Source organism: Oncorhynchus tshawytscha, linkage group LG07 (assembly GCF_018296145.1).
Source record: "Oncorhynchus tshawytscha isolate Ot180627B linkage group LG07, Otsh_v2.0, whole genome shotgun sequence".
NCBI classification, from domain to species: Eukaryota; Metazoa; Chordata; class Actinopteri; order Salmoniformes; family Salmonidae; genus Oncorhynchus; species Oncorhynchus tshawytscha.
The window spans coordinates 1,551,309-1,566,407 of record NC_056435.1 but is presented as its reverse complement, the minus strand read 5'-3'; the positions used below and the strand labels follow the sequence as shown (position 1 = coordinate 1,566,407).

At 45.7% G+C, this 15,099-nt stretch overlaps 1 protein-coding gene and 1 pseudogene across 1 annotated transcript; one reads left to right on the top strand and one right to left on the bottom strand.

Moving 5' to 3' along the window:
* Window positions 1-2,042: 2,042 nt before the first annotated feature.
* LOC121846824 lies at window positions 2,043-3,639 on the top strand (annotated as a pseudogene).
* Window positions 3,640-7,357: 3,718 nt separating this feature from the next.
* On the bottom strand, window positions 7,358-14,636 carry LOC112266319 (G-protein coupled bile acid receptor 1). The gene is made up of 2 exons (XM_042323788.1): window positions 14,391-14,636; window positions 7,358-9,070 (listed from the first exon to the last, which is right to left on the bottom strand). Exon 2 carries the CDS (start codon window positions 8,961-8,963, stop codon window positions 7,890-7,892), a length of 1,074 nt encoding a protein of 357 aa, XP_042179722.1. The 5' UTR covers window positions 8,964-9,070; window positions 14,391-14,636; the 3' UTR covers window positions 7,358-7,889.
* Window positions 14,637-15,099: the final 463 nt, after the last annotated feature.

Sequence of the window (15,099 nt, the reverse complement as noted above, 5' to 3'; positions counted from 1 at the left end):
CCCGCTGCCAGGACAAAGTGGACCAGGTACGCAACAAGTCAGTGACTTCACAGAGCCTTCACAGAGCCTTCACAGAGCCTTCACAGTGACTTCACAGAGCCTTTCATAGTTAAGAGTTAATAGAATCAAATAGAACAGAATAGAATGGAATACAATAGAAAATAATAGAGTGCAATACAATAGAATGGCATTGAATTGGACAACATGCACTGCAAAAGATAGATCTAAATGATGAATGTATCGACCATTTCAGAAAGCCCTAACAAACCACCCAACACCTGATTCCTGTGAAGCAGGCCTAGGGAGACAACTAGGACAGTCAATGGTATAATATAAATCAGAGTTGAGATATTGTACAGGTCACCAGGCCTCCAGGAAATGCCACAGTCCACAACAGGAACCTCATCAGTCTAAAGTGACAAACAACGTTTTCTCACGCTAGGCTACGGAGCATTTTTCCACCTGGGTCCCCAGGCCTCAAGAGTCGGAGGTGCTAATTCTTTATGCTTACATAAGCCTCTGTCCACTGGGTTGAGTTAAGTATATACAGGGGAGCTCTGGTGTGCCCTGCACTATGTCTGTGGGGGGAGGTAAATGTACTGTAGTCAGTGTACACTCCCCAGCCCCTCTACTCCACTCTACCCCCTAACCATGGACCTCTGTTACACAGTACCCACAGACATGGCTCTGGGAGTGGAGAAAATGTGGAACCCTTAGAGACCTGGGCCCATTCATCCCATCCATCCTGGGCTCTTACCCAGTCTGGATCAGCTCCACACAGGCATGCTATGCTAGGGTGTCTGTCTGACTTGGGGGGGTGAGAGGGAAACAAAGCTGCAGATGGTCTGACAGTAGGATGATAAATTGACATGTCAGTCAAAAGGGTTTGGGGATGCGTGTGTCTTGGTGTGTCGTGTCGTGTCGTGGTGTGTCATGCGCGCAGGTGTGTGCGCTCACCTGAGCTCCCATCTCAGTCATATCATACCTGGGCGGCAGGTAGCCTAGAGGTTTGAATCGCCAAGACAATTAGGTGAAAAATCTGTCTGTGCTCTGAGCAAGGCACTTAACCCTAATTTCTCCTGTAAGTCGCTCTGGATAAGAGTGTCTGCTAAATGACTAAAATGTAAAATATCAAAACAACGTCCTCTTCATTATCCACTCTGTGGTCCTCCAGGTACCAGGATGAGATCCAGAAGAAGTCGGTTCTGGAGAATGACTTTGTGATCAACAAAAAGGATGTGGATGAGGGCCACCTGGCAGCCGTGGATCTGGCTCTGGAACTGGAGGACCTGATGGGAGAACTGGACTTCCTGAGGTGGGGCTATGAGGAGGTAGGCTGACTGACACACCCATCGGCCAATCAGAGGCTAGGTGGAACCAGAACCATATATAGCTAACATGGTGTCCAGTGTAAAAGTTTGCCAAACTCTCTTTACTGCATGGCGCTGTGTGGAACTATTGCAATTTACACCTACCCAGTGCACAAACCATCTCAAATCTGCTAACTAGGGCAGAGCGAAGGAGGCAGTTACCTGGAATGAGACGCAGCCCAGATCTCCTTCTCTTTACCCCTTTTTCTCCCCAATTTCGTGGTATCGAATTGGTAGTTACAGTCTTGTCCCATCGCTGCAACTCCCGTATGGACTCGGGAGAGGCGAAGGTCGAGAGCCGTGCGTCCTCCAAAATACGACCCTGCCAAGCCGCACTGCTACTGGACACAATGCCCACTTAACCCGGAAGCCCTAATTGTGCGCCGCCCCATGGCTCTCCTGATCCCGGCCGGCTGCGACAGAGCCTGGACTCGAGCCAGGATCTCTAGAAGCACAGCTAGCATTGCAATGCAGTTTCTTAGACCAGTGCGCCACTCGGGATGCCCAGATCTCCTTGTCTAATGTAGTATTGTTGTCCTGGCTGTGTTGTGACAGGAGCTGAAGGAGCTGGAGTCTCATATTCAGAATGAGACGGTGGTCGTGAAGGAGAGCAACAAGAGATCTTTAGACATGGACGAGATCATCGACAGTGTCAAGAAACAATAAGAGGACATGGCCTCCTGTGCCAGAGAGGAGGCAGAGCTGTGGAACCAGAAAAAGGTGAGAATTTTTTATATTTTAGGTCATTTAGCAGACACTCTAATTCAGAGAGACTTATAGGAGCAATTAAGGTTAAATGCCTTGCTCAAGGGCACATTGGCAGATTTTTCACCTGGTCGGCTCTGGGATTTGAACCAGCGAGCTTTCGGTAACTGGCCCAACGCTCTCAACTGGTGATGAGTGGTGGTGGGGGTGAGTGGTGAGTGGTGAGGGGTGGTTGTGGTGGGGGTGAGCGGTGGTGGTGAGTGGTGAGGAGTGGTGGTGGTGAGTGGTGAGTGCTGGGGGTGAGTGGTGAGTGGTGGTGGGGATGAGTGGTGTGGTGGTGAGGAGTGGGTGGTGGTGAGTGGTGAGGAGTGGTGGGGTGAAGGGTGGCGGAGGTGGTGGGAATGGTGAGTGGTGGGGGTCAGTGGTGGTGAGTGGTGAGTGGTGGTGGGGTCAGTGGTGGTGAGTGGTGAGGGTCAGTGGTGGTGAGTGGTGAGTGGTGGTGGTGGTGGGGGTCAGTGGTGGTGAGTGGTATCTACTGTCCGTCAAGAATAACTTTTGTTTCGCAACTTAATCACAGTTACACATCAGAGCCACACACACCAACATTATGTATCACAGTAAATGATGTTGACATTGCAACAAGAGTGATGACTATCCTAAATATATTCAGTGATTCCCTTCTATCCTTTCTCCCTCCCTGACTCCCTCCCTGACTCCCTCCCTCCCTTCCTTCCTTCCTTCCTTCCTTCCTTCCTTCCTTCCTTCCTTCCTTCCTTCCTTCCTTCCTTCCTCTCTCTCTCTCTTCCTTCCTTCCTTCCTTCCTCCCTCCCTCTCTCTCTCTCTCTCTCCCTCCCTCTCTCTCTCTCTCCCTCCCTCCCTCCCTCTCTCTCTCTCTCTCCCTCCCTCCCTCCCCCCCTCTCAGATGGATGACATAGTGCTGACAGCAGAGCAGTATGAGCAGGATGTACGTGATGTGAAGAAGGAGATGCTGACATGCTCCGTCTAACACAGAGACTGAAGGCAGAGCTGGAGACCCTCAAGAAGCAGGTGAAACGCTCTTGCACGCATACACACACACACTGTTTCCTGTATTTCTATATCCTTCTCCACTTCCGTTATATCTCTGACCCTCTCTCCCTCTGACCCTCTTCCCCACCTCCCTTTGACCCCCCCCTGACGCATTCTCTCCCATTTGACCCTATCCCTCTCCCTCCCATTTGACCCTATCCCTCTCCCTCCCATTTGACCCTATCCCTCTGACCCTCTCCCTCCCTGACACTCTCCCTCTGACCCTTTACCCCTCTCTCTCCGACTCTCTCTGACCTTCTCCCTCTGACCCTCCCTCTCTTTCCCTGTTCAGAAAAGAGTTGTTGAGAAGGACATTGAGGAGGTGGATGGGCAGAATGCGTTGGAGCAGGCCAGGGATAATATTGTTGCGCTGGAAGACGCTCTCCGCAGGGCCAAGCAGGACATGGCCCGTCAGGTCAGGGAGTACCAGGAACTGATGAACCTCAAACTGGCCCTGGACATCGAGATCGCCACCTACAGGCGGGAGAGTAGATGAGGTAAATGGCACAGTATAGAGAGAGAGAGAGAGAGAGAGAGAGATTGAAATGGAGAAATACTGTAGTATCCTGCCTATACTTAGCCCGTATTCTCTCTGTCATTTCAGAATGAATCACCATATACGTCATCAAGGTAAGACCTCTTCTTATTCCCTCCAGTGATTCACTCTCTTCTTCATTAGTTTATTTAACCTTAGACCCTCTAGGTAGCATCTACATGATACTTTCCTCTTCAGAGGTGCAGTGGTGGAAAAAGTTCCACATTTTCATACTTGAGTCAAAGTAAAGATACCTTAAAAGAAAATAACTAAAGTAAAAGTAAAGATACCTTCAAATAAAATAACTAAAGTAAAAGTAAAGGTCCCCCAGTAAAACACTACTTGAGTAAAAGTTTTAAAGTATTTGGTTTTAAATGTACTTAAGTATCAATAGTAAAAGTATAAATCATTTAAAATTCCTTATATTAAGCAAACCAGACAACACGATTTTCTTGTTTTTAAAATGTACGGATAGCCAGACACACACTCCAACACTCAGACATAATTTAAAAACAAAGCATTTGTGTTTAGTGAGTCCGCCAGATCAGAGGCAGTAGGGATGACCAGGGATGTCCTCTTGTTAAGTCCGTGAATTAGACAATTTTCCTGTCCTGCTAAGCATTAAACACGTAACAAGTACTTTTGGGTGTCAAGGTAAATGTAAGGAGTAAAAAGTACATTATTTTCTTTAGGAATGTAGTTGAGTAAATGTAAAAGTTGTAAAAAAAATAGAAATAGTAAAGTGCAGATACCCCAAACAACTAATTAAGTAGTACTTAAAAGTATTTTTACTTAAGTACTTTACACCACTGCCGAGTAGTTCTTTCCCATCCTCAGTAAATGTGTAGAAGGGTGAGTAAGAAGAGAAAGATCCGATAGGAAGGAACTGTGATTTGTGTTGTGTCATGATCTGTGTGTCCAACTAAAACCAAATCATATCTCTTTTGCTCAGATTACTAAAACGTGCTCTACGTGCTTGCACATAGACATTGATTTGCCATCGAAGCCCCTCCTGACTCTGAAGCCCCTCTCATTAGATGCCGGTGGCCCCCCAACCAGCCCCAGGAAGCTCACCTCAGAATTGAGGTGGAGGCGGGCAGGGTCATGTCCAAGAGTTTGCACTACTCCGACAATTAACCAAGTCCACCGTCACTCTGCTGTCGCTATAGTAACACGGTGTTGTACCACTTTCTCTCTCTCTTTTCCATCTAAAAAACATTGCTGAGTCTTTTGTTTTACGTTAAGGTCATTGTTTAATAAACTACGGTGTTAAACTTACAAACTTCGTTTTCAACTGCAGTTCGAAGACCATGTGCGACAGTAACAGGAGCTCTTACAAAATGTGTCCTGTGCTCTTTTTCATTACGTTTGTGGTGGGAGAATTTATCTGTGCTCTCTTGTGCTCATGTGACTGGGAAGGCCATGTCCTCCAAAGCTTGAATGTCACTGAACCAGGTCCAAAATAAAAAGAGAAAATATTAAGGAACCAAATATGTGTATGGTTTGTTTAAGGAGTATGTCTGTCACCCGATACAACTCAACCCTGAACTCAAGGTATACATGGGCCTATTGTCACCACACAGACAGAGAAAGACTTCCTAGAACCCCGGGACCACCACTGTTGTCATATACATGAGCCTATTGTCACCACACAGACAGAGATACACTTCCTAGAACCCCGGGACCACCACTGTTGTCATATACATGGGCCTATTGTCACCACACAGACAGAGATACACTTCCTAGTACCCCGGGACCACCACTGTTGTCATATACATGGGCCTATTGTCACCACACAGACAGAGATACACTTCCTAGTACCCCGGGACCACCACTGTCGTCATATAAGTACTTACATTCAGTATCCCCTTTTGATGAAAACAACTGTCTAATTCGACAACTGTCATGTTAAACATTAGCATGAGGACCCTTTCTCATTTAGTGTTCAAAATAAAGACTGTAGTTCCATGTGGTATACAGACTGTTCTGGGTGGATGGAGATAAGAGAGCGACCGAGAGAGAGACACATGCAGAGAGAGAGAGACACAGAGAGAGACACAGAGAGAGAGAGAGACGCAGAGAGAGAGAGAGACGCAGAGAGAGAGACGCAGAGAGAGAGAAAGAGAGAGACAGAGAGAGAGAGAGAGATGCAGAGAGAGAGAGACGCAGAGAGAGAGAGAGAGAGAGACAGAGAGAGAGACAGAGAGAGAGAGAGATGCAGAGAGAGAGAGACGCAGAGAGAGAGAGAGAGAGAGAGACAGAGACAGAGAGAGAGACACAGAGAGAGAGAGAGAAAGACACAGAGAGAGAGAGAGACACAGAGAGACACAGAGAGAGGAGAGAGACACAGAGAGAGAGAGAGAGAGAGAGACACACACACACACACAGAGAGAGAAAAGAGAGAGAGACACACAGAGAGACAGAGAGAGACAGAGACACACACACAGAGAGAGAGCGACACAGAGAGAGAGAGAGAGAGAGAGAGAGAGAGAGAGCAACACAGAGAGAGAGAGACACACACACACACACACACACACACACACACACACACACACACAGAGACAGACACAGAGAGACAGAGACACAGAGAGACAAAGAAAGAAAGAAAGAAAGAGAGAGAGGCTTGTTGGGAACACCAGCTGATGATGAGATAGGGATATGATGGATAGCAGGATGTCTGGGAGACTGCCCGGTCTCTTATTACCATATTTCACTCCATCACTCCTCCCTCTCTCGCACACACACTCAGACAAATGCAACACACACACACACACGCACACACACAGTATTGTACATAAAAAATTCTGACCCCATGTTAATAATCTGTCTCTCTCAACGTCATGTAAAAATTCAGACCTTTTATAGTTACACATGGCTGGCTCTTACCCGGACTTAACTCTCTCTCACGCTCTAGTCTATTTGAAAAGATGTTTACACGTCAAATAGTTAGTGTGAATAGTCACACTAAAGTTCTCTTGTTTTCCCCATATGCACGAGTTATAGTTTCAACAAAGACATAGAAAATGTATACTTGATTTGCCGAGTAGGCAATAAAGTAGCGTTATAAACTTTGCACATTAAACTGTGAATATGACCAACCCTGTTTGAGGGCTATTAGAAATCAGTAGATAAAACAGTCTTGCTTCAAGGATTCTTAGCACACTGATACAGACTTACAAATCGGCAGACAATGAAAGAACCATTCTTGTTTTCACTTCAATTTTGGAAAGATGATTATCTTCCCAGATATGGTGTAACCTAAAGAACTTCAGTTCCTGTCTGGCTCTTTTCAAATGTGATCTAAATGTTAGAATCTCAGAGTTCTAATCACTCCCCTGTGTTCCAGATGTATTTTGGACTGCAGAGGAGCACAGAGCACACCCCTCTCTCCCCTGTTCAGAGCACATACCAGCACCAGATAAAGAATATGGAGGGAGAGAAAGTGTGTGAGAGAGAGAGAAAGATAGGTAGAGGGAGGGAGGGAGGGAGGGAGGGAGGGAGGGAGGGAGGGAGGGAGGGAGGGAGGGAGGGAGGGAGGGAGGGAGGGAGGGAGGGAGGGAGGGAGGGAGGGAGGGAGGGAGGGAGGGAGGGAGGGAGGGAGAGAGATGGGAAAGAGAGAGAGAGGAGAGAGAGAGGAGAGAGAGAGAGGGAGAAAGAGAGAAAGAGAGAGAGAGAGAGAGTGAGAGGAGATGAGATGCTGTAGTGATTGATGGAGTAGTCAATTAGATCCATCTTAATTCGACCCATCTGCTCTTTCATATCCAAATGAGCCCAGTTCATCATCATAGAGGTCTCTGTTGATAATTCATAACATTATGTTTCTCTCTAATGGATTCAATCAACTTGAAAAATAGAAAGATTGGTGACTTTTACAGTGATTGTTTTGAATTTATTATGACTACCCAAGTAGTGTACCCATGTATACTGATGGCTTTAAACATAACGCGCTCAATGGCCCCAATGGCAAGAGTCACACATGCTTTCAATGCTGTGACTATAAACTGACAGACATGGGAGTGGTGGGGCAACCCTACCAGTCCTGCACCTCGAATGGGGTCTTTCTGCTACTCCCTTACAGCTAGAGTCCACAGACTTGGGGCGCCACTGCCCTCATCCAGGAGCAGAGGATGCTTCATCATCCATATGCTATAATCCCCATTTATAATCCCACACATCCATCCCCAAAGTGAGAGCAGTCCTGTCCTGGCTACTCAGAGAGCCATATCCTCAGAGTCCTGTCTCCTCCTCCATCTGTCTCTGAGTTTATGGAGGAGTTTCCTCACCGGGTCCGTGTACTGCCTGTTGGCCAGCCCCAGGACCAGCGGCATCACTGCCATGCTCCCGATCCCCGTACACGACAGCACAATGTGTGTGGTGGAGTTCCCGCGCGTCTCCTTGCTGAGCAGAAACGCCACGCAGACGTGTATATAGATGATGTAGGGCACCCAGCAGGCCAGGAAGGTCAGCGACACGGCGGCCACGCACCGCGTGTAGCGGAGGTTGAGCCGCTGCTCCCGTTCCGAGGCCTGACCGCCCCCTCTGGTCGCCACGGAGCGGTGCAGCCGGCAGATGTCCTTCATCTGGCCCCGGGTGATCCACAGCACACGTCCCGTCATGCCCGCGATGGACAGGATGGCAGGCGCCAGCAGCCCGTACACCTCGAGGTAGATGAAGGCGTTGGGGAAGACCCGTCTGTAAGAGCAGCACTCGGAGCCGACCGGCGCCGCTACCGCTGCCACCACGGTGGAACAGTTCACCGGCGCACCCAGCGCGCCCGTGTCGTTAAACGAGCAGCAGCCGTTCCACCCTGGGCCGGCCCGGTTGTTCCAGCCGAAGGCGGGCAGGGAGGCGTAGAGCAATGGCGGCGCCCACACGGCGAGGAGCACCAGCGGGAAGCGGCGGTGAACCCAGAAGCTACTATAATGTAACGGACTCACGATGCACATGTATCTCTCATAATGAACTATCACCAGGTTAAACAGGAACGCCAGGAACAAAAAATTAGGAAAAATATGAACCAGGAGGCAGGAGCTAAAACTCAGCGGACGGTTGAGTCCCATCCAGGGGATGAAGGGCAGGGCCACGCCCGTACACAGGTCAGCCACTAGCAGGCTCAGGAAGAAGTAGTTTGGGGTGTTGTAGAGCTGACGGTTACAGGAGATGCCCAGGATGATGACCAGGTTGGCCAGGATGATGGCGGTGGACAGGGGCACGGTGATGGCGTAGATGAGACGTGCCTCCGACAGCAGCGGCCGCACAGCAGAGTCATTGGCCAGGTCATCCATGGCTGCGGTTGCGGTGGTTGTGTTCCTCCACAGTTGTCCTTAACGTGCCAGACCTTTGCCCCCACTGCTACGGAGACTTCCACAGCTCCCATTAAACTGCAGGAAGCCTGGGTGAAGACAGACAGAATACAGTGAGACTAGAGGTCATGGAGCATGATATATTCAGAGCTCAAAAACAAACTGCCTGTTAGTCGCTCTGGATAAGAATGTTGGCTAAATGACTGACATGTAAATGTAAACGCAAACTGCTCTAGAGACCATATGATGCTGTAAACCCAGTTTGTCAAGAAGACAGGCTTGGACCCCTGAAATAGCCTCTGTCTCTAGCATCACGTATCAATGGTATTAATTGATCAACAAATCAGGCAGAAAAGATTCCCAGCAGTACATCAGGGCTTGAGGGTCTGTCATTGAATAACCCTAGTTTATTGGTTAAATGGCCTATTTAGGTAAAACACAGTGTCTTCATGTTCTGTCTCTCCACTTGTAGATAGATGTACATAGATGTTATCTCTTTAAACACAATTACAACAGTCATCATGGCCGCAGGATTGCTGTTTCCTCTCCATTGCCCCAGCGTAAGAGAGAGGAATGTTTAAAAGACGAGTGTCTTTGTTTTCTTCCTGCAGACTGCTGCGGTTCACGTAGATTGATCCCAAAGGAAATGTAATATCAAGCCTTTGGTCTGAATAGGCAGGAAGAGAGAAGGACAACAACTGTTGACAAAATGAAAGCCATATATTACTGTATATGACAAGTAATCATATTTGGGGGAGTTGACAAAATGAAAGCCCTATATTACTGTGTATGACAGGCAATCATTTGGGAGGGGGTGGAGTTGACACAATGACAGCCCTATATTACTGTATATGACAAGTAATCATATTTGGGGGGTTGACAAAATGAAAGCCCTATATTACTGTGTATGACAGGCAATAATTTGGGAGGGGTGGAGTTGACACAATGACAGCCCTATATTACTGTATATGACAAGTAATCATATTTGGGGGGAGTTGACAAAATGAAAGCCCTATATTACTGTATATGACAAGTAATCATATTTGGGGGAGTTGACAAAATGAAAGCCCTATATTACTGTGTATGACAGGCAATCATTTGGGAGGGGGTGGAGTTGACACAATGACAGCCCTATATTACTGTATATGACAAGTAATCATATTTGGGGGTTGACAAAATGAAAGCCCTATATTACTGTGTATGACAGGCAATAATTTGGGAGGGGGTGGAGTTGACACAATGACAGCCCTATATTACTGTATATGACAAGTAATCATATTTGGGGGTTGACAAAATGAAAGCCCTATATTACTGTGTATGACAGGCAATTATTTGGGGGGGGGTGGAGTTGACACAATGAAAGCCCTATATTACTGTATATGCTATACATTTCTATCTGAATGTTTTGATAGAAATATAATGGATATATTCTATATGACAAGCAATTGCATATAATCTATCTAAATGTATTTGTTTTGTAAGCTTGCACACTTCACTCTTAGAAAGAAATGTACTGTCTAGAACCTAAAAGGGTTATTGGACTGTCCCCATAGGCGAACCCTTTGAAGAACCCTTTTGCTTCCAGGTAAGACCCTTTCCACAGAGGGTTCTACATGGAACCAAAAAGGGTTCTCCCTGGAACCAAAAAGGATTCTCCTATGAGGACAACCAAAGAACCCTTTTGGAACCCTTTTTTCCAAGAGTGTACTGAACAGACCCCATCAGGTCAGACTCTGTGGTTAGTTATTAACCACCTTCTTTAGGCTTCTGTCATTTCTGGACCCAGCTGGCTGAGGGTCCAGTATCTAGACAAGCACAACTAATGCAGGGTTGTAGAAAGTGACACCACACTGGAAAAAGCTAAGCGTTCCTAGACACATTCCTATGTGAGATACATTGTCTCTCATACAGTAACACCCTCATGTACAGATGTAGGATCTGAATTTGATCACGCATTTGTAGCTGAGAATTTTCTTGCAAAGCAGGAAATGCAAACCTGTAGTGTATTCAAAGTTTTAAAAAGGCTTCTAAAGTATGTAATTTCCACTTTAAAATGCCAGACTTGATTTGAACAGATTTGAACAGATGGCTCTCTAAAAAGACCACGTATGCAGCTAAAGTGAAGGACTAAATTTAAACTTTAACCTCAGAAAACTCCAACACGATTGCTGAATTGAAGGATTAAATTGAAGCCTTAGCTGGAAGACGACTTCATTTGTAGCTCATTTATGAGCTGAATGGCCCGGCTGCTATGGTGAAAACAGTGGTTGAAGCCTTAGCGGGAAGACAACTTCATTTGTAGCTCATTTATGAGCTGAATGGCCCGGCTGCTATGGTGAAAACAGTGGTTGAAGCCTTAGCTGGAAGACAACTTCATTTGTAGCTCATTTATGAGCTGAATGGCTCGGCTGCTATGGTGAAAACAGTGGTTGAAGCCTTAGCTGGGAGACAACTTCATTTGTAGCTCATTTATGAGCTGAATGGCCCGGCTGCTATGGTGAAAACAGTGGTTGAAGCCTTAGCTGGAAGACGACTTCATTTGTAGCTCATTTATGAGCTGAATGGCCCGGCTGCTATGGTGAAAACAGTGGCTGAAGCCTTAGCGGGGAGACAACTTCATTTGTAGCTCATTTATGAGCCGAATGGCCCGGCTGCTATGGTGAAAACAGTGGTTGAAGCCTTAGCTGGAAGAGAACTTCATTTGTAGCTCATTTATGAGCTGAATGGCCCATTTATGAGCTGAATGGCCCGGCTGCTATGGTGAAAACAGTGGTTGAAGCCTTAGCTGGGAGACGACTTAATTTGTAGCTCATTTATGAGCTGAATGGCCCGGCTGCTATGGTGAAAACAGTGGTTGAAGCCTTAGCTGGGAGACGACTTAATTTGTAGCTCATTTATGAGCTGAATGGCCCGGCTGCTATGGTGAAAACAGTGGTTGAAGCCTTAGCTGGGAGACGACTTCATTTGTAGCTCATTTATGAGCTGAATGGCCCGGCTGCTATGGTGAAAACAGTGGCTGAAGCGTTAGCGGGGATACAACTTCATTTGTAGCTCATTTATGAGCTGAATGGCCCGGCTGCTATGGTGAAAACAGTGGCTGAAGCCTTAGCGGGGAGACAACTTCATTTGTAGCTCATTTATGAGCTGAATGGCCCGGCTGCTATGGTGAAAACAGTGGTTGAAGCCTTAGCTGGAAGACAACTTCATTTGTAGCTCATTTATGAGCTGAATGGCCCATTTATGAGCTGAATGGCCCGGCTGCTATGGTGAAAACAGTGGTTGAAGCCTTAGCTGGGAGACAACTTCATTTGTAGCTCATTTATGAGCTGAATGGCCCGGCTGCTATGGTGAAAACAGTGGTTGAAGCCTTAGCTGGGAGACAACTTCATTTGTAGGTCATTTATGAGCTGAATGGCCCGGCTGCTATGGTGAAAACAGTGGTTGAAGCCTTAGCTGGGAGAACCGTTGCTTTTCCATTGTTGTTTTTTCGTTGCACTTGCATTCAGTAGCATCTATGAATCATATTGTACACGGGTGGTTTCTAATGTTGTGAGATTCTCGCTAGTGTTTACAGAACAACTGGTTCTGAGAGATCAGGATCAGGAGCTGCAATTGTAACGTTAAGCAACTGTAACAAAATGGATGACTGCAGTGTAGCCACTATTGTGTGTACATGGATTGCTAAGACATAGTAATATGAGTGTGTATTCTTATTTTAAAAATGTAGCTCTGTACCTGTCTATTAATGCTATGTATTGTCATTTTATGTAGTTCTGTCCTTAAGCTGTAATTGTCTGTTGGTGTTCTGTATTATGTCATATTTTATGTTTTGTGTTGGACCCCAGGAAGAGGAGCTGCAGCTTTGGCTGTAGCAAACATGGACCCTAATAAAATACTAATGAAAAACATACTAACCTCTACAATTATTTTATTTTTTATTTAAATTATAGTCCACATAAATCACATTTCCTGTTGCTGCAGGATTATCCTCCTGCTGTAGATAATTGTCTCAGATTAAGATCCTACATCTGTAGCCCTACTTTAGGAGTTGAAGCTGTTCTTAATGATGTGCAGTAATGTGCCTAAAGGTAATAAACCAACATGCCAGAATATATGTTGATTCCCGGGACCACCTGGGACGCATGACTCCAAGTCGCTTTGGATAAAAGCATCTGCTTAATAGAATATACTATTATCATTACTACTAGTCACTTTAATAATGCCCCTTTAAGAATGTTTACATATCTCGCATTACTCATCTCATATGTAGAAACTGTATCCTTCACTATCTGTTCTTTACTATCTATGGTATCTTAGCCGCTCTGTCACTGCTCATCCATATATTTTATACTTACATATTCTCCTCCCATTCCTTTACTAGATTGTGTGTATTAGCTTTTGTTGTGGAATTGTTAGATATTAGCTGTTAGATACTGCTGCACTGTCGGATGTAGAAGCACTTCGCTACACTCACAATAACATCTGCATGTGTATGTGACCAATACAAGTTGATTTGTACAAAGCCAACCTTTTGACTCCTTTTCTTAGAGGATCAAGTAAAAAACTGCTTTCGAACAGACAGAGAAAAGACTCCATGCTGTTTGACAGTGGCGTGGTAACAGATGTCCTTGTAAGAGACAGTGGGTTAATGGACTAACACATAACCTGTGCTCCCTTGTCAACCCTATACAAAGGGGTTAAATGAATGGCTTCCATTCTTTCAAAATGGAGTGTTCATTTTGATCAGGGACGGGCAACTCCAGTCCTCGGGGGCCTGATAGGTGTCACACTTTTGCCCCCAGCCCTATCTAACACACCTGACTCCAATAATCAACTAATCATGATCTTCTGTTTAGAATTCAATTAGTTTAAATCAGGTGTGTTAGCTTGGGATGTGGATAAAGTGTGACACTACTCCGACCCCTGAGGACTGGAGTTGCCCAGCCCTGAATAAGATGCATTTTATCCACATAAAATGGTAGGTTAGAGAGGAGTGTTTCTTAATCCTGGTCCTGTGGATCCAAAGGAGTGCACATTTTAGTGTTTGCCTTAGTACTAACACACCTGATTAAAATCATCAAAGCTCGATGATGAGTTGATCATTTGAATCAGGTGTGTAGTGCTAAAACAGGACCAGGATTACAAAACACTGGGTTATAGCCAGATGTAACTGTGTTTCTCCTATTAGAAAATCCTCCTATAACAAAATACTCATTTACTTTTGATAATTTTACAGTAAAAATGGAAAATGTACATTTTCATTTTATAGTAATTTGATAATTATAATTAAGGTTTAGTCAAGTCTACTTTTAACTGAGCTCCAACTCCTCAGAGGTTGAAGAACCCTAAATGCTCATGTCTTGATTCATATGTCCATTACAAGAAAAGGGTGTTGAAGACAAAGCTCACCTTTGTAGGACAAGAGATTCAGTCGTCGGTTCCCCGTGAAGGAGAAACGCCGTATCATCATTTGATTAGAGAACAGGTGTATGCCACAGACAGGTATTGCTTATATCAACAACCTGTAGATCCCAAATAACACCCTTTCTCCTCTGTGACCTTCCACACTCTCTAAATGACTTGCCACACTACACACACTCCCTGTGGTGAATCTAGCCAACGCTACAGAGAACTGTCCTGCTGCCCCTCAGAAAGCCCTTGTGGTGAGGCAGAGAGGAGCTGAGTGCAGGGGCTTCCTAACAGATGCTGGGTCTTAAAGGGGAAGTACACTCAGAGAGGGGAAGTGGGAGCACTGCCTGTAAAGCAGTGAGTTGCTGTCAGTCAGGTTCCACAACAGAGCTAAAGGGAGTATTCACATTATACATTTGGGAAATGTGTGGACTGCGGATGTGTTTATGAAATGATGCCTTATTGTCCATCTTAAATGAAGAAATGATTGGCCATTATGAATGAAGATCACGTGATGAACTACATGTCTACAACTATCCTCTTCGGATGTTCCTTTTCCACCGAGCCCCCAACGCACACATTCCTTACTTCTCAATACACAACCCCAGATGCCCCTGTATCCAACACAAGATTCCTATGAATGTATGTCCTTTACAAACATATACACCTAATGGTATATACAGTATATTAATCCATAGAGCTGGTCAAA